The following is a 20,490-nucleotide window of genomic DNA, read 5'->3' as shown; positions in this document are numbered from 1 at the left end:
CCACAGCATGATGCTGCCACCACCATGCTTCACTGTTGGGACTGTATTGGACAGGTGATGAGCAGTGCCTGGTTTTCTCCACACATACTGCTTAGAATTAAGGTCAAAAAGTTCTATCTTGGTCTCATCAGACCAGAGAATCTTATTTCTCACCATCTTGGAGTCCTTACATGCGGGCTTTCATGTGTCTTGCACTGAGGAGAGGCTTCCGTCGGGCCACTCTGTCATAAAGCCCCGACTGGTGGAGCGCTGCAGTGATGGTTGACTTTCTACAACTTTCTCCCATCTCCCGACTGCATCTCTGGAGCTCAGCCACAGTGATCTTTGGGTTCTTCTTTACCTCTCTCACCAAGGCTCTTCTCCCCCGATAGCTCAGTTTGGCCGGACGGCCAGCTCTAGGAAGGGCTCTGGTCGTCCCAAACGTCTTCCATTTAAGGATTATGGAGGCCACTGTGCTCTTAGGAACCTTAAGTGCAGCATAAATTTTTTTGTAACCTTGGCCAGATCTGTGCCTTGCCACAATTCTGTCTCTGAGCTCTTCAGGCAGTTCCTTTGACCTCATGATTCTCATTTGCTCTGACATGCACTGTGAGCTGTAAGGTCTTATATAGACAGGTGTGTGGCTTTCCTAATCAAGTCCAATCAGTATAATCAAACACAGCTGGACTCAAATGAAGGTGTAGAACCATCTCAAGGATGATCAGAAGAAATGGACAGCACCTGAGTTAAATATGAGTGTAACAGCAAAGGGTCTGAATACTTAGGACCATGTGATATTTCTCTGTTTTTCTTTTTTAATAAATCTGCAAAAATGTCAACAATTCTTTGTTTTTCTGTCAATATGGGGTGCTGTGTGTACATTAATGAGGAAAAAAATGAACTTAAATGATTTTAGCAAATGGCTGCAATATAACAAAGAGCGAAAAATTTAAGGGGGTCTGAATACTTTCCGTACCCACTGTATATATAATATCCCGGTAACACTTTAGTTTAGGGTCCAATTCTCACAATTGACTAGCTGCTTATTAGCATATTGCTAGGATATTGGCTGTTTATTAGTACTTATAAAGCACATATTAATGCCTTATTCTGCATAACCATATTCTACATCCCATAATCCTACCCAAACTTAACAACTACCTTAACAACTATTAATAAGCAGTAATTAAGAGTTTATTGAGGCAAAGGTCAAAGATAATAGTTAGTTAATAGTGAGAATTGGACCCTAAACTAAAGTGTGACCATTTTTCCTATTGTACCGAACTCGTATCGAACCGTGACACCAAAACCAAGGTAAGTACCGAACTGTGACGTCTGTGTACCGTTACACCCCTACTGAGTAACTGTATATTCATTGCATTTGTAATTTTTAAAAATATTAGGTAGAGAAAGAATATTAATCAAATTAGCTGGCTTAATTCATTAACAAACAGATATTTCCTTCAGCTATTTTCAACTAGGGTTTAGTCTGTAGGTGTCTGTGGTCTTGTACCGTGTGGTCACTGCTTTCACTGTGTGTCTGTTTCCTCCACTAACTCAATCACTTCTTGCAGCAACTCACTCTCTCACCTCAGCTGACAGACTACAAATGGGCAGCAGTCGCCCTCAGTTTATCTTCATTTGACTTGGCTGAGACACAGTAACTGATCTGGAGTCAGATTACCGGCCTGTGAGTCAACCAACACAGCGCTTTACAGATCGCACGCTTGATCTTCGGCCAGCCTTGTAGCGTTTGACCATAAATGAGATGTCGGCTATTAAAGTAGTATGGTGGAACTGACACTGCGAGGCTGATAAACTCTACCACTTGGCAGAGGAATTGTTTACTGTAATTATTGTTTATTAATAAAATAAATTATACACTGGTGTCTTTTATCATATTTCTGTTGCTGCTGTTCATTAAAATAAATTACATTTTACCACGCTCAAGGGAGTAAACAAAACTCCTTAACTGTAGTAAAATCATGTCCTCATGTGGCTTGTTTCTTTAATATGTGCAGTGCAGTGTGTGTGTGTGTGTGTGTGTGTGTGTGTGTGCGCGTGTTCAAATTCTTACCAGGTCTCTGTCCTTGAATGGAGGCCATGTTACTCTCATCTGCCACTGCAACACACAAACATAAAACATCCATCAGCTCCTCAAGCACTCATTTGTGTCTCCCACTGGACATTCCAGACTGTATGTACAGGGTCACATTAACAATTTGAATGTTTAAGTGTTACCGTAATACTTTTAAAACATTTGCATGCATTTGCACTTCTACTGTAAGTTGATTTTGTTGACATTAGCATGTAAACAGCTGCAAACTTCAAAGCTTAAACAAAACTAAGCTGGCCCTAGAAGGTTTAAACTGGTTTCCAAGCCTGGCCAAGCTGGTGTTCAGCTGGTTTAACTGGGAGGCAGATGGTTTCCCAGCCTGACTAGCTTAGAAGTGCCTAAAACCCTTCTAAAACCAGCCAACGGACAAACATAAGCCTATAAGGGAACCAGCTAAGATCAGAAATCCATCTTAATGCAGTTTAGGCTTTTTTTCAGCAGGGTTAAAGTCACAAAACTCCAATTTTGACTTAATTGGATTTATTATATAGCCCTTAATAGAAGTTATGTAATGCATCACCCCTAAAATGAGTCCTAGCATAACTTATATAATGTATTATACCTGACAATTATAAGAAACAAAGAACAAAACTTTATATTAAAAAAAAAAAAAAAAAAAACCTGACTGAACAATACATTGGATTTGGAGAGATCTCTTTTCGTAAATACTATCTTTTCCCACATGTGCGCTGGTATATAGATGTCTCTCTCTCTCTGCTTCTCTCTCTCTCTCTCTCTCTCTCTCTCTCTCTCTCAAGTAGCCACACTTGGTTTTAATTAGGAAGAGCTGTGCAAGGGCCAGTTACGCTTCTGTACAGCTGAGAACATCTGTGGTTTGCCTAAACACACACTACACACATACACACACTAGAACAGCTCGAGTTACATTGTGCATGCATAGCAGAATTCATAACAAAGAAAAAGAAAAAAACAGGATATTTATATATTTTTTATTTCATTTTTTTTATTTTTACAACAGTATCCTCTTTAAAACATCTGTTCTATGTGTAAATGTTTGGGATCAGTAAGATTTTATAGTGTTTATGAAAGAAGTCTCTTCTGCTCACTAAAACTGCATTCATTGGATCAAAAATACATTAAAACAGTAATATTGTGAAACATTATTACAATTTAAAAATGTTTTCTATTTTAATATCTTATAATTTATTCCTGTGATCAAAGCTGAATTTTCAGCATCATTACTCCAGTCTTCAGTGTCACATGATCCTTCAGAAATCATTCTAATATGATGATTTGGTGCTCAAGAAACATTTATTATTATCAATGTTGAAAACAGTAATGTTTTTTCATATTTATATGGAAACATGATGTATTTTTTCAGGATTCTTTGATGAATTGAAAGTTTAAACTCTTTTGATCAATTTAATGCATCCTTGCTGAATAAAAGTATAAATTCCTCTTAAAAAAATCTAATTTTGAACAGTAATGTATACTATAAAATATATTTTTGCTTCTCAAACAAATGTATCTTGTTTTAAGAAAGATAGTGATTAAAAATAGTATTTCTGCAGTGCGTATGAGCGACTACATCTATGCAAGCCATGATGACACATCTAAGACATTTACAGTAGCGCCCCGTGGAGGAAAACAAGGAATTATTAGTGTGTGGGCCTGAGTGTGAGTGGTGAAAATGAGAAAGTGTGTCTGTGTGTGAGAGAGAGAGACTAATCCGCACAAACAGGATTGAGCAGTGAAGAGCAGCTGCTGCCACAGGCATTGCACCATGGGATACAATAATGGGGTTTCATTACACTGCAATTTCTCTTAAATAAGCCTTTTCATCTTTTATGAGCTCAATTTCCCCAGCAGAGAAATAACACTGGAAGAGAGGCTTGTGCAAGCCGGTGTGGGTTTACACGCGTGTGTGTACTTATGGACACGTATGTGAGAGAACACAGACAGGGCTGATGGGGGGAAAATAGGTACAGAAGAATAAAAAAAGGGAGGAAAAAATAATAGTTTGCCTTTGAATGCTTGAAAGCGCCTACAAATCTGGATTATCCACACTCAACATAGCACAGACACAATGTCACACTCAAGCATGCAGAAAAACACATCCAAGTATCACACATGCACAAGAAAGATCGAAAAAACTTCCTTTACAAGCACATTTATAAACATTTATTATATATTTAGCTGTGCTTGCCAAGTCCAGCAACCACGCTGAAGTCCCAGCAACACCTAAAACAACCTAGCAACCACCCAGAAAACCACATCACAGACCACACCCAGAAAACCATAGCAACATGCAGAATGCCCTAGCAACTACCCAAACCACCTTAGCAACACTCTAGCAGCAACCCCGAACATCTCAACAACACCAAAAAAACCCTAGCACACACAAAACACCCTTGCAAACACCCAAACCACCCAAGAAAAAACCCAGAACCCTCTAGGAATGACTTAGCTACCAGCCCAAACGCTCTAACAACAATCTAGAACCTAGCAACCCCTTAGCAACGCCCAAGCAGCAACCCTGAACATATCAGCAACACTTAAAACACCCTAGCAATGTGCCGAATGCCCTAGCAAACCACCTAAAAAAACCAAAGCAACACCCAGAACCCTCTAGGAACGCCTTAGCTATCAACCCAAACACTCTAGCAACCATCTACAATCCCATAGCAATGCCCTAGCAACCACTGAACATCCCAACAACACCTAAAACAACCTAGCAACCACCCAGAAAACCATAGCAACATACAGAATGCCCTAGCAACCACCCAAAACACCATGGCAGAATCCTCTAGAAATGCTTAGCTACCAACCACCCAGAACACCATAGCAACCACCCAAAACACCTTAGCAACACCCTAGCAGCAACCCTGAACATCTCACCAGCACCAAAAACATCCTAGCAACATGCAGAACACCCTTTCAACCACCCAAAACGCCAAAGCAACACCTAGAAGCCTCTAGGACGCCTTAGCTATCAACCCAAACACTCTAGCAACCATCTAGAATCCCATAGCAACGCTCTAGCAACCACTGAACATTTAAGCAAAACCTAAAACAACCTAGCAACCACCCGGTAAACCATAGCAACATGCAGAATGCCCTAGCAACCACCCAAAACGCCACAGCAACACCCAGAATCCTCTAGAAATGCCTTAGCTACCAACCACCCAAAACACCTTAGCAACATGCAGAACACCCTTTCAACTACCTAAAACACCAAAGCAACACCTAGAACCCTCTAGGAACGCCTTAGCTGTCAACCCAAACACTCTAGCAACCATCTAGAATCCCATAGCAACGCCCTAGCAACCATTGAACATCCCAACAACACCTAAAACAACCTAGCAACCACCCAGAAAACCATAGCAACATGCAGAACGCCCTAGCAACCACCTAAAACACTACAGCAACACCCAGAATCCTCTAGAAACGCCTTAGCTACCAGTACCAACCACTCGAAACACCTTAGCAACATCCTAGCAGCAAACCTGAACATCTCAGCAATACCAAAAAAAAAAAAAAAAAAAAAAAAAAAAAAAAACAGCAACACAGAGAAAACCCTTGCAAACACCAAAAACACCCAAGCAAAACCCAGAATCCTCTAGGAACGCCTTAGCTACAAACCCAAACACTCTAGCAACCATCTAGAATCCCCTAGCAAAGCCCAAGCAGCAACCCTGAACATCCTAGTAACACTTAAAACAATGTGCCGAATGAGCTAGCAAACCACCCAAAACACCACAGCAACACCCAGTGCCTTGTGCATCCACCCATCACAATTCAGCATTAAATGTGGGTTTTTCACTAAAATGTTCTGCAGAAAAATTTAAATCTAGTTATAGGCTACATATTCTGATAAAACCCAATTTGGCTAGTGTATTGCACTTTTGCATAAAAGTAAAGGTAAATGGCCTGAAAGCAATCAGCAAATGAGAAATTAAGAGCATTTTCACATGAACTCCTGCCCAGAAAAACACATACAGCTGCTAATGATGTGACTGGCAGAATAAACCTCTTTCTGAGAGACTCGAGCCGAGCCAAAACTCTGAACTCCAAACGCTAGCCTCCAGAGCTCCAGCCAAACCTTTCACAGGGATCACACTTGACTGAGGAAAACCTTTGTCTTTCAACGTTTCACAATATCACAGAGGAAAACATTAGCCAGACTGAAATTATACGCCTTGAGGATAAGAAAAGTGGACCCCTGGGTGATGGATATATTACCTTAAAAGGTTTGAAGAATCTTTGTAAATTACAATGAATAAATATACTGGCTATTTTTGTATTTGGATATAAATGACCTGTATTATGCTGACAGCGGTTAATGCTAGAGCAAAAGTTTGAAATTGCTCCCAACTTCAGTCACATTAGCGATGACCCTAACTGGAAATCCATTACCCAAAAACCCTTCAAAAACAATCTGATGGAAATTGTAGATGAAATTTGCATGCATTTTACAGCTTTATTTAAGACTCGAAATTGAAAACCATACAAGCAAAATATAAGCAACCACATATATGCACCACAGTGATTCTAAATTGATGTGCTTTTTTTAAAATTATTATCAATATGTTACACCAATAATGAATATTACTCCTTTTTTAAAAAAAATAATAAAAATACTGTGGTTTTATTTTGAATGTTAAATGGAAAAAAAAAATAGAAATGTGACAAATAGCAATACATAAAAATATATCTAAAAACACATAAAAATGATCAAAGCCACAAATGTTATAAATATAAATATTTTTAGTGAATAAGCTAATGCTGATGCCTATGTAACAATATGATTATTTTTAAGATAAAAACTACATAAACAGTGGACACATGAATCAAATAGACAAAAAAGGACAAAAAGAAATGGAAAAGAGGACAAAAAGAAACAGCAACTGAACCACAGGCCACAAAGCCTACACAGAAAAATTGAAAGAGTAACTTAAAGAACAAAACGAAAAAGCAGGAGAGAGAGAGATAAAGAAATAAATAGAGGGGAAAAGGTCTGGATGGAGGATAAAAGATGGCAGCAAAGCACGACACTATGAGATGTGGGTAATGAAAACCAATCAGCTTTCAGCAGTGAGGAGATTAGCGCAGTGGCAGTGGCGCTGAAGCCAATACTCCACCCTAATGAAATGTAATTGGAAACGGGCAAAAACTTCCCATTGTGGAGCACAGAAATATCCCTCATGTTTCCAAAGGCGGTGGAAAAGAGTTATCGGGGTCATCCATGGCGAATACTAGGAAATGTGTAGCTATAGGGCTTTATTTTGCACTGAAGGCAATCGGTTTCCACTATGTTCAGAAATACAGACTAAAACCTTAAAAAGTCTCAGTATAACCTTTAGTCTTTGTCTATAAGGCTTTAAGAACAGTTGCAACACTATAATAGCACACAACATTTCACTTCAAAAACCTGCATCTTATTGATCAACCACCCACAATCCAAGTTAACCAAGCGATAAATGCACTGAAATAGCACTACTTAAGTCATTGTCAGTGTGTAGTCTGTACAGTCCCAGTACAGTATGCTAGATTGTGGTAGTTTGCTCCATCCTAGCACTGGTCTGCAAGACGGGGAACTGCTGATTTTGTGGATGTATTTGTGCTGGTTCATTTTATCCGAACATTATTTTGTGGGTAGTTTCTGGTAGATGTGGTATATGTGTGTTTCCATACCTAAATCCATGCTCTTTGAGGACCTGTTGGTGGGGTAATCTGGGACTTTCTGTTGTTGAGGGTATTGTTGGTTGGTGGGGTGGTTCACATAGGAGACAGGCTCCATTTCAGCCCTACAAGACAAATATCACATTTCTTGATTCTCTGCTAATTGTTTTTCACAAGTCAGTTTGGTTGATCTGATATCTAAGCAAAATCCTGTAATGTGGTTGTATAATAAGCATAAAAACACAAAGTTGAGTATTTTTTCTGAATAAAGTCTCTTCTGCTCACCAAGGCTGCATTTATTTAATCAAAAAAACAGTAAAAAGTAATATTGTGAAATACTATTAGAATTTAAAATAACTTTTTATATTGAATATATTTTAAAATGTAATTTATTCCTGTGAGACAAAGCTAATTTTTCAGCATCATTACTGCAGTCTTCAGTGTCACATGATCCTTCAGAAATCATTCTCGTATGCTGATTTTCAGTTCAAGAAACATTTATTATTCTTATCAATGTTAAAAACACTTGCGCTGTTTCAGTTTAAAAGAACAAAAGTTCAAAAGAACAGCATTTATTTGAACTTTTGTAACATTATAAATGTCTTTACTGTCAATTTTCATCAATTTAATGCATCCTTGCTAAATATAAATGGTATTTATTTTTAATAACTCTCACTCCAAACTTTTGAAGGGTAGAAATTAGTCAATATTTAACATGTAATCAAATACACTGAACTATTTATTGATATGTTTTAGTACATAATCAATAGTACAAAAATATTTGCAATCAAGATTCATTTCATTTCTGTCCACCATCTTGTATATGATTTGTTTGAATATGTAAGTCTAAGTGGGTAAAATTGATATTTGAATGGATATTTGATGGCACAACTAGATAATGGCATAAATAATTCTTCTACATGGTAGCATTGTGTTTTCAAGTCTTTGAAATAAGCCTTCAGGATAGTGAGCATTGATCAAAGTACTGTACCAGATGATCTGGTTTCACGATATGAGCTCTCAAAGAAATTCTATGAACTACGGTTATTATCTCTGATGTTATTCTGAGCTCTATAACCAACCGATCTTGTTGGTGTTTGTGAGGAGGGTCTGTTTCCAGCAGGTCCTGATCAGAAGGTGGAGGGGGGAAATCGTCTTCATCATAGTCCTCCTCCGGCAGTTCCTGTCTCTCCCCATAGGATCTGTGTGGAGCTGTTTGAAAATATGAGTTTTAATGTTACATACCGTTATTAGAGCTTATGTCCGTCACACAAAGCCATTGTATGGATTCAGAAAACTGGTGTTTTTTGTCAATTTTAGAGCTCAACAGCCACAGATCACTTATATTGTATAGAAAAGAGCAATGTACAACCTGATTAACATCTCCTTTTGCATTCCACTGAGAAATATAAAGTCATTCAGGTTTGAAATGACATGAGGGTGAGTTATCTCTTCTGAAAAAACTGAAAATCCTCCCATTATGAAGAATAAGTCTCACTTGACCACATTGACTCAGTTGTGAATCATCTACCATGTGAGAAACACTCACCTTCTCAATAACCACACAACGTTCAGATCAATGTTAGCAATAACACTGAAAAATCTCCATTACTACTCAATTTTCTGCACTACTGTCCCATTTTCTTCCACCATTTAGACATTTTTTGTAAAGCGAGTCCAGAGTGACTGTCATACGCAGTGACATGAAATATTACTGCTGGTAAAAACATGTGATTAAAAACTATACCTCATTAAAACTCAACAAAATGGCATTTGTACGAGTTCTGTTTGAAATTTTCCAGATTTTACCAAATCTAACTGAAATGAGTGTGGAAAGTAATCTGAATTTAAAATGAGATGTGTGTAAATATCACATCCCTCTTTGTGCGACTAAAGTACAGTCACATACTTTGACGGACAAGAGACGCTAATCAGTAAACAATGGTTTCCAAAAAACATGGAAAAGGCCTTTTGTGTTGGCACGGCAACTCTCTGGAGAGTGCAGGGAAAGAATAGTGTGAATTTAAAACAGTTTGTTATCCGTTCTCGAGCGCTCGGCACAATTGCGAGTATGCTAATAAGGCCCACTTAGAATCCATTTCATCAGCTTAATGATTTCAAGGTCAGGCTGCGTTGCACAAAAACGGAAGGGAATGTAGCAAAAATATCGTCATTGGCTTTTTCATCCCTATTGATGAGATGGGCAGATTTCCAACTTGTATAAGTCGAAAAAGCTAATGGAAAGCTATGCTGGCATAGAAAATGAGGTGGCAGAGAAAATGAACTCATTTTGTCCTCTTACAGAGGAGCAAAGCTCTCTTCTCGTAGTGTTGATGATGAACGCATGCTTTCATTGCTGAGCACTGATCAATTTCTTTTGTTTCTTTAACACTGAGAGAATTTAGATGAAAGCACTTAACATTATATAAAAGCAATTACTTTTATCATTTGGTGTGCTTTTAAAAATGCACTCAATAAATAAAGGTGCATTCACACAGAACGTGACTGGCGACCACCAATGCGACCGTGTGAAACAATGTGATCCAATTGGAAACTGCAGCTGTCCAGGAAGCCTAGGGAACCTGAGCATGTAATTGAAGTGTTCATGAAGTGTTCATAGAATATTTCATTCTATGCCTCTATCTTTCAATTTCTTCTCCTTCGTTTTTAACTTAGATGTTTACTTTGTATTAATGTATAAGCAGGGCCTAAAATTAACACTCGCTAAGCGCCAAATGTGAGTAAAAATCAGTGTTGGCGAGTATATGAAACTGTGTCACTCGCCAGTTGGCCGGTAACATTTTTATGAATCCTATTTTATGAACGAATATGAACGACGCCCGGGACAGTTGACGGGCCAGCGCTGCATCGTCACGAAAGCTTAAGCCTTGACAATTTAAACATTCAAGTGCAAGAGGATTTGTTACTCGCCATGACCACACATCCCGAAGTGTGCGCCCAGAAAGCCGCATCTCAGACAGCGCATGAATACTGAACTGAGCTCTCTTTCTTGTATTCTTGCACTTGAGTGGACAAATTCACACAAAATTATGTCAAAAAATAGCAAGTATCCTAGTAAACATAGTCTGTTGTGTCTTAAGTGAACGTAAGCAGTTGATAAAGTAAACGCATGTGTGCAGTATCAGTATATTAGATCCATGCATTCACTTTTAAAGTGACAGCATCCTAATAAATATTGCTGCTGTCTGTGTTTTTAATGCTAATCAAACAACAAAGGAAAAAAAATAAAAATCACTCACTGCTTAACTTACAGCTAATAACTTTTGTAACTTTAATAAGGATTAATTAATAAGGATGTTTAATTTATATAGTGAAGACTATGCAGCTGTATTTTACAGGCCTACCTGAAACCTTACTTGTCTTTAATAATGTTTTAATTTATATTAGTGAAGCTAGTATTTTTAGCTGTGGTATCGAAATTGCAATAGATAATTGTGAATTTCCACTGGTATCTAAAATTTTGGTGTCCTTACTGCCTGTTTTCGCAAAAACAGTTTCATGGCTGGTAAAAAATATTTATGGCCGGTACATTTTCTACATTTTCACCGGCCACTATCAGGTGTGGCAAAAGGTTTGTTTTAGGCCCCTATGTATAGTGTAAGTTTGCAAGGTTAGACCTATTGCTTATTTCACATATTCTCAAACCAGCACAAATAGCATTCTGGGTCAAACGAGCAGCGGATCTGCTCCGTACAACAACTTGTTGCGACCTCCAGTAATTTAATTAAAACATGCGAGCACTTACCAGGAGCAGCTTCGTACATACGGTTGTTCGCTGTGGATGGTGGTATGGAACTGTTGGTGTGGTTGTTGTTAGGATGATGATGAACAGGAGAGTCGTTTCTAGAGACAGTCTGACTGGTTTCCTGATTTTCCTAGAAGAGAGTGAAAATTTGTAGAGAATTAATTTTAGACAATTAATAGACTTAATAGACAAAACAATGATCTGAAAGATGCTGATAGGGAGAAAGTTTTGACAACAAACACAGATATTTTAAAAGCATGGTGACCAACTTCCATATTTGTTCCATGTTGGGTTCATGCTGTCAGGATGTCAACAAGAGGAAGACTTGCCATGCAGTACAACAAAACAAGGGTAAGGAATTGGAGTTCACTCCAACTTACCCTCACATGCATGCATGAAACACACTAAAATTTACATTCAAGCATATTCAAATATGGAGCATAAAGACTCATAGCAAACATTTTGTTGTTTTTTTTGTGTGTGTCTCTTCTAATTTTCGTCAAATTACACTCTTATAAATGAAGGTTCTTTATTGGCATTGATGGTTCCATGAAGAACCTTGACCATCCATGGAACCTTTGCATTGCACAGAAGGTTCTAAAATGTTAGATTATTCTTCACACTAAGAAAAAAAAAAGGGTTCTTTTAAGAACTGTTCAAAAATGGTTCTTCTATGGCATTCCGTTAGAACTTCTATTTTTATAAATGTAGCGCATCTTGATACTCGGTATCTGAACGTAAGCAACCGACACTACTGTTCAAAAGTTTTTTTTTAGTTATAAGTTTTTTTAGTTATTTAGTTTAAGTTTTTAAGTAAATGAATACTCTTTTTCAGCAAGGATGCATTAAATTGATCAATAGTGACAGTAAAGACATTAAAAATGTTACAAAAGATTTGTATTTCAAATAAATGATGTTCTTTCGAACTTTCTATTCATCAAAGAATCCTGAAAAAGAAAATGCATAATGCTTTCCATAAAAAAATTAATCACCACAACTGTTTTCAACATTGATTTCTTGAGCAGCAAATCATCATATTAGAATGATTTCTGAAGGATCATGTGACACTGAAGACTGGAGTAATGATGTTGAAAATTCAGCTTTCATCACAGGAACAAATTTTAAATAGGCATGCACTGATATGAACATTTTGGCTGATACCGATAACCGATAATTCTATATATTTAAAAGCCAATAACTGATATATTGGCCAATAAATCAAAATCAAAATTTTTATATAATTTTTGAGAGCCTGATTACAAAAACAAAAGTCTCACCATTAAAAGCCATGTCCCCAAGCACACAATTATAATGTTCTCATTATAATTTTATGTAGTCTATATGACAGACTTGCGCTGTACGTTGCACTGTATTTTTTTTTTAAGTGATTTCAATCATATTTCAAGCAATTCAAAACCATAATGGCGGACAGTGCGCATCTGAAGTGTCTCAGCTGAAGGGAATTATCCATTATTTATCTGCTTATCTGCTTTAATATATCGGCCAAATTTTCTTATTGGGCCGATAACGATAACATTAAAAATAAACATATCAGCCGATACTGATATGATTGCCGATATATTGTGCATCCCTAATTTTAAGATATGTAAAAATAGCTAAATTATTTTAAATTGTAATAATATTTAAAAATATTAATATTTTACTATAGTTTTGCTCAAATAAATGCAGCTTTGATAAGCATAAAAGACTTACGTCAAAAAATCTGTAAAAAAAATCTTACCAACCCAAAACTTTAACAGTAGTTTACAATTGTGAATGTTTTAAAAGGAAAACTGCAGAAACTTAGAGGGATTAACATCTCAAAAAAAAAAAAAAAAAATTGTGAAAAAATTCTACCCTGATCTAGAAAGAAAGAAAAAAACCTATTGGGAAAAATTCTGTTGAAAATGAACTGTAAATGACAAAAGGATAAAAGCAACCCTATGACATAGAAATACTCATAAGCCAAAGGCAATCCTGCCAGACAGTACTAGTCAAGAAAGACACGGAAACATGTGTCAATATGAAGACATGAGGCCACCGAATGATGCATCCTGATGGATTCTTCTCAGAAGACAAAGGAGCTACAGCCGTCAATGTATGTGTGGCTAACCCAGAGGAGGAGCATTGAAGACTTTATACTGTCATACAAACCACATGCTACAAACGCAAACACACTACTCACAGCCCAGACTGACTGGACGGACATGAAAGGTATTAGGATATCACCATATCAAAGTGTGCTTAAATGCATTCACACCGTACTATTCCGCATGGTGGGGAAAACAGATGAAAGCCTCGTTCTTTTGTTCCGACGTTAAGCCTCAGTTGGAGGACAGTCATTAGCGGGGATGATGGTTCTTTACATGTGGAAACGTCATTCTTGTCATCTGCCTCCTGCTCGCTGTCTCTCCAGACGCACAGGAATCATCAATGAACCGAAGGACTGATTCTCAGGCTCTCTTTCTCCTCAGAGATTATGTTTGTTGTGAAAAATGACTCTAAAACCCCCTTCGCTGAGACTAAGCAACATTTTTTGCTGTCTTTCACTGTGATCTGTGCATTGACAGCGGTTATGCATGTGTCTAACACACAAAAATAGAGAGCTGGCAGGAAAATATCAAAAGGTACTTGAAGAATGATGGGACAGCAACTGCTAGAATCCAGACGAAGGGAAACTAAAAATGAAAAGTCAATTTAAACAGTCCATATTATTGATTTACATGTTCACCTCCCACCGACTTCAACTGCTGCATCGTCCTTATTAGTGGGGCTTGTTAAAGCAAGGATCACTGTTACTATTGCTCACACCGATTTGAACAAACCTCTGAGCACTAGTACTAATCTTTGGTGCAAAACGCATACAACATTATTCGTGAAACAGACATTAATGACTAAGGCTGGGTATTGACACAAATTTCACGATTCGATTCTATTTCGATTTTGATTCACAAGCTTGCGATTCGATTAGATTCCAAGTCAATTCAATTCGATTCAATATCGATTATCTTGTAGATATATTGTGTGTGTGTATTATATATATATATATATCAGGTACAGTACATGGCAAATTTTCAAGGAAAATAATCTCTCAATGCTGTAAACTATACATGGGAGTCAGTTGGTACTACATTCCTAATAATACTAAAGGTTAAAATGAACTGATATAATACTAACTTTACAATTACATAATCATATTTCTACTCCAATTCGTTTTTTTTTAAATATAAACATTTAAAATGGTTGCTGTCATAAAAACTTAACGGATTCATTCAAACATGCTTTAAATATTGAAGAACACATAATGAATATGTAATATGGTGCATATATTTAGCAAAATGCTCCTCTTTAGAGTTCATTTTTCTAGCTTACTAATGAGTTTATGGTCACTGAATATGTTTTTTTTCTGAGGTAAATGTGACATTACCTGACATACTGTTATATTGACGTCTTTCCGTGGTTGAAACACTGATTGAGCGAATACATGAGACAGCATACGGATTTCGGTAAGTTGTACTGTATCTTTTAACATACCTTGAATAGAAGTTCATTCATGTTTATTTCACGCTGTAACTGTTATTAAAGCGGAAGAGATGATCAGTTCACGTGCACTTCACGCTGCTGCTTCTCTTGAACTACAGCGATCTGTCACGCCACATTAAAGAGCGCCAAAACGATATTTATTTTTTGAATTTCGTAATAAAATGGACATAATTTGAAATCTGAGACTTTGTTTCCTATCAAAAATAACCAGGCGCAAAGATTATTGCGATTTATGAAATGGGAGGCGCACTAAAGTTCTGTTCATTCATCAACTGAAAACAGAATAGACTAACCGATTCTTGGGATTTAAAGGGATAGTTCACCCAAAAATGAAAATTCTGCCATCATTTACTCACCCTCAAGTTGTTCCAAACCTGTATAAATTTCTTTGTTCTGCTATACACAAATAAAGATATTTGGAAGAATGTTTGAACCAAGCAGATCTCGCCCCCCCCCATTGACTACCATAGTATTTTTTTTCCTACTATGGTAGTCACTGGGGGGCGAGATCTGCTTGGTCAAGAACATTCTTCCAAATATCTTTCTTTGCAACCTCCCAGAGCACCTAGCAACTGCATAGCAGTGCCCTGACAAGCACTCACAGCACACTAGCATCTGAAGAAAATGTCAAAGTATAATTTCTCTTTGCATCAGTCAACATGTCTATAACATGATCATATTCCCATTCAGTGAAGTATCATCTTGATTTTAGGAGTACAACTCCCACCCTACACACACACCAAGAACCTCTCTGACATCTTCAAAGACTGTGCGCTGCACATCTTAATCAGACAACAATCACAAGGGAGCTTGGGTCCACCGTCGTAGACAAAGAGACAACAAAACAAGACCCTAAACCCATGGACGTCTCCTCCCCTCCACACACAGGCAGCAGTGAGGGTGAACTGAGGTTAGGAAGCCTCAGGGTAGCCCTGGGCAGCCTTTCATTAAAACCCAAATTTTGCCTTTCATTCAGGGAACCCATGGTGTAATCTGATTAACTTGCTGAGCAAGCGGAGATCCAGCGAGGTAACGGGATTAGATATCAGACTGGGCGCGAGAAACAGGAAGGAGAAGAACATGGAGGAAGGAGGAACAAAGATGGTGGTTTCACATGAAATAATTGTGAACATACTTTGAGTTAATTTTAAGCAAGCAATACAGTAATTTTTAAAAAATAGTTGGGTTAAATAAAACTACCCAGCAGGTTGGGGAAACATTTAACCCAACCGCAGGGTCAAAACAACCCAATTGCTGGGTTTGTCCATTTTCAGACCAACTTGGGTTGTTTTTAACCCAGCATTTTTAAAGTGTAGTATTATCAATGTCCAAAAATCCATGATAATACCAAGTTAATTGGTTTTATACCTTTTTTTTTTATTTATTTCTTGATTGAGGAACAATCCCATTAAGTTTAGTCCACAAACACTTTTGATTCTCTAACCTCCCACTCGTTCTCTTATCACTCAACTCTGTCTGGGTGATTAATGGCATATTGATCGCTCCGTCTGCATGTGATTAATGGAGAATGCATCTCAGCGACACATCACCTTCTATTGAGCGTCATTACCGCCCGCACCGATCACCATCGTTCTACCACTAGATTGGGTTGAGGATAAGCTAATGTTCCCCAATAATACTCCAGTGTTCACCCACCCAAAGTCAGACCGCTGAAGGTGGAGTCAATAACTATTTGTCTTCATTTTCATCGGATGGTGATGAGGAGCTGTCGGAATTGATGAACCATCCCAGTTTAACCTTGGATACAAAGACTCTAAATTCTAATTAAGTCACATTTGAATATTTCTAAGCATTCAGAAACTTTACAATGTGACATCAGAAGATCGAAAGGAAAACTTCCAGCAGAAAAAAAGAGATTCTGTTATCATCTCTTGACCGTTTTAGTGAGCTGCTGACTCATGGAAATTGATCCACATTCCCAACAAATAAGCATTAACACTACTTCCCATCAACGAAAGGAAAAAAACGAATACTGAATAAGTCTATTTCTGAAAAATATGCTTAGATAACAAAGACACCTATTTCCTGAAGTGATCAACATTTTTCCATAGATACATCTGGAGTTTGGAAACTTCTCCATTATCATATTTTTTTTCTTGGCTCGTCTGTTTTCATCATGTGAAACCGCCTCTATTAGGGAAATCGTCATGCAGGTTGTTTAATACTCAGAGTGACTCCTCTTTAAACTTACCACCACATTAACAAAAGGGGGACCCCAGTGAACATGGCGGACCCCCTGAAACACAGAGACAATATTGAAAGAGGGCAAAACGTCTGTGCAAGTGTCCCATTAATACAAGCACAAACAAAACCTATGTACACTGAAGACCTGTAGACACTGAAGGTTTCTAACAGGTATTCAGTGGAAATGCATAGGTTTGCATTGCATATTTTAGTGCATTAAATAGCTATAAGAGAACGTAGGGTAACACTTTATTTTAAGGTGACGCAGTTACACGTTACTACATGTACTTACTATAGTAGTAACAGTAAATGATGCTTATTTACAAGTAACTAACCCTAAACCAAACCCTAATCGTAACTCTATAGTAAGTACATTAATAGTTAACTAATATTACTCAGTACGTCACCTTAAAATAAAGTGTAACCAAATGTAGACTCAACTGAAATGCATCCATATGATGCAATGCTATGTTTCTCAGATTTTGGGATATAAATGTGAATTTTTAGCCGATTTCTTTTCAAATTCTTTGCTTTCTGATTCTTAAATATAATGATCACCATTTGAGTCATATAATTTCCACTTTAATATTTCATTTTTTTGTGAAGTTCAAAATATTTTGATCAGATATAGCATATACACAACTGTTCAAAAGTTTGGGGTCAATAAGTTTTTTTTTATTTTTTTTATGTTTCTCAGAGAAGTCTTGTGCTCAACAAGACTGCATTTATTTGGTTATAAATAAGGTAAACATGAAATATTAATTTAATAAATAACTATATATATATATATATATATATATATGTGTGTATTTTTATATATATATATATATATATATATATGTATGTATGTATTTAATATATAACTAGTTTCTCCTTTAGTATATTTTAAGATGTAATTTATTCCTGTGATCAAAGCTGAATTTTCAGCATCATTACTCCAGTCTTCAGTGTCACATGATCCTTCAGAAATCATTCTAATATGCTGATTTGCTGCTCAAGAAACATTTCTTATTATTATCAATGTTGAAAATAGTTGTGCTGCTTCATATTTTTGTGGAAACAGTGATACATTTTTTTAAGGAGTCTTTGATGAATAGAAAGTTATTTGACAAATGTCTTAACTGTCACTTTTGATCAATTTAAACCATGCTTTCTGAATAAAAGTATACATTTCTTTAAACAAACAAACAAACAAACAAAAAAATCTTAAGGACCCCAAACTTTTAAACATAGTCTACACACTGCAAACACAAGTTTAAGAACTGGATATATCTCTGAAAAACTGAAAGAAAGAAAAGTATGACAAACCAAACAGAAAAGATCCATGAAGAAAAGCCCAGAGGGTTAAAAGGAAACAGAGTGCATGCAAAGATTTGAGATTATTTTATTTAATAAGAAAACTTCAGTGATACAGAAATGAAGCAAAAGAAAAGCAGACATTGACAGATGTTCTATTAATAAATGAGTGAAAAGAGTTTAAGAATATAATGTACAATCGTATGTGCACAAAGTTAGTACAAAAGCAGGAAGCAGGAGAGAAGAAGTGCTTTCTCATGAAGTCAGGGAAAAAACAAGGAAAAGAACAATCTCTAATGTGTCAAAAGAAAATTAATCTACACTGATTTAATTTCACGGACTTCCTCCCCAAATGTTCATGATGATACTGCAGTGCCTCACAAGGCAACTCATGTAGCCGACCCCAATTTATAACTACATTTTGTTTAGCTTTTTTAACTGGGACAAAAAAACTATCTTTAAGTATTTAAAAAAAAAAAAAAAAATATTGGCACACATTTTTTAACCAGAAGCCTGTTTTCTGCTCTCCTTGTAGGATAACAACAGTACTTACAGTTTAAAACTTATTTAAAACTTAGAATAAAGAGGGAGTCAAAACCATTTTCCCCTTTTTATCCACAGCAGATGTGTGTGTTTCCCTGCACACAATAACTAACACTCAGAGGTCACCTGATAGCCTGTGATGCCGATAGCAGTGATACAGATGGGCTGCAGCCAGTGACCCGGGTTCAGAGGCCCTGTGGGTGAGCGGTCTATAGCGGTACACATGGTACGGTACAGGGACTGGGCATACCTGTGCAGGTGAGCGCTCCACAGTACGCAGAACCACCAGCTGGATGGTTCCTCTGAGGTTCCCTTCAGTCGACATGGAGTACCGCAGGGTTTCCATGGCATCGTGGTTGGAGCGTCCGAGCAGGGATTCACTGTTGACGGCTACCAGCTGATCATTGATCCGTAAGCGACCGTCCTGCAAACACGAGAAGACAAACGCCAGTGTCACTCAACATGTACAAGCTACTCAGAAATTATAGTCCTAAGTCCTATAGTCCTATAACCTTAAAGGATTAGTTCACTCAAAAATGAAATTTCTGTCATTAATGACTCACTCTCATTTTGTTCCACACCTGTAAGACTTCAAGATATTTTGATGAAATCCGAGAGGTTTTTTTATCCTCCATTGAAAGCAATGAAATTACTGTCATTCAACATTGGTAAAACATTCAAAAACCTTGTTAAAACAGTCAACGTGACTGCAGTGGTTCAACCTTAATGTTATGAAGCGACGAGAATACTTTTTGTGCGCAAAAACAAAACAAAAATTACAATTTTATTCAACAAATTTGTCTCTCCCGTCATTCTCATAAGCTATTTTCATTGCAGAGCCTCCATCTTTACGTCCAAACTCATGCGTCGTGCTGCTCACATGACCAGAGCCGGCCAATAGTGAGCCGGCGTTCAGACATAAACATGAGTAATTAGTGACAGAAATTTAATTTTTGGGTAAAATACCCCTTTAAAAAAAAAGCTTTTCTAAAACGTTGTCAGCTAATAGCTACTACACTAAGCATAACATAAAAGGAGCTAACTTCAAGAAAGGTTTTAAATTTGTAATATTTTTAATTATTTGTATTATTGAGTCCCAAATTATACTAGTTATAGACAGATTAATAGTACTATGGGTAAATATATACATTAATTTACCTACAGATTCAGTGCAATATTTAAAATTAAATTAAAAAAAAACTACATATCATAGTACTATTATACATGTATAAAGATTACATTTTTACTATAAGATAAATATTTTCCTATAAATTCAATGGTGTATTTCAAGAAAAATAAAATAAAATAAAACAAAAACAAAATAAAAATAAATTATATACATAATATTACAAATAAAAAAAATTTAAATTATTAAAAAAATATTTATATTACAATTATA

At 36.8% G+C, this 20,490-nt stretch overlaps 1 protein-coding gene across 2 annotated transcripts in view; it reads right to left on the bottom strand.

The window, feature by feature from the left end:
* Positions 1–20,490, bottom strand: part of pard3ba (par-3 family cell polarity regulator beta a) — a 166,673-nt gene that overhangs the window by 69,134 nt on the left and 77,049 nt on the right. For both annotated transcript variants that reach the window (XM_051897448.1, XM_051897457.1), the window contains exons 12-16: positions 19,342–19,515; positions 11,505–11,634; positions 8,821–8,950; positions 7,751–7,863; positions 2,057–2,101 (exon numbers count right to left, since the gene is read on the bottom strand). In XM_051897448.1, the coding sequence (XP_051753408.1) occupies positions 2,057–2,101; positions 7,751–7,863; positions 8,821–8,950; positions 11,505–11,634; positions 19,342–19,515 (592 nt within the window). The remainder of the gene's footprint in view (positions 1–2,056; positions 2,102–7,750; positions 7,864–8,820; positions 8,951–11,504; positions 11,635–19,341; positions 19,516–20,490) is intronic.

This window comes from Ctenopharyngodon idella, chromosome 1 (assembly GCF_019924925.1).
Source record: "Ctenopharyngodon idella isolate HZGC_01 chromosome 1, HZGC01, whole genome shotgun sequence".
NCBI lineage: Eukaryota > Metazoa > Chordata > Actinopteri > Cypriniformes > Xenocyprididae > Ctenopharyngodon > Ctenopharyngodon idella.
Note: the sequence above shows the minus strand (reverse complement) of the source record. Positions and strands in the feature narration are given on the sequence as shown.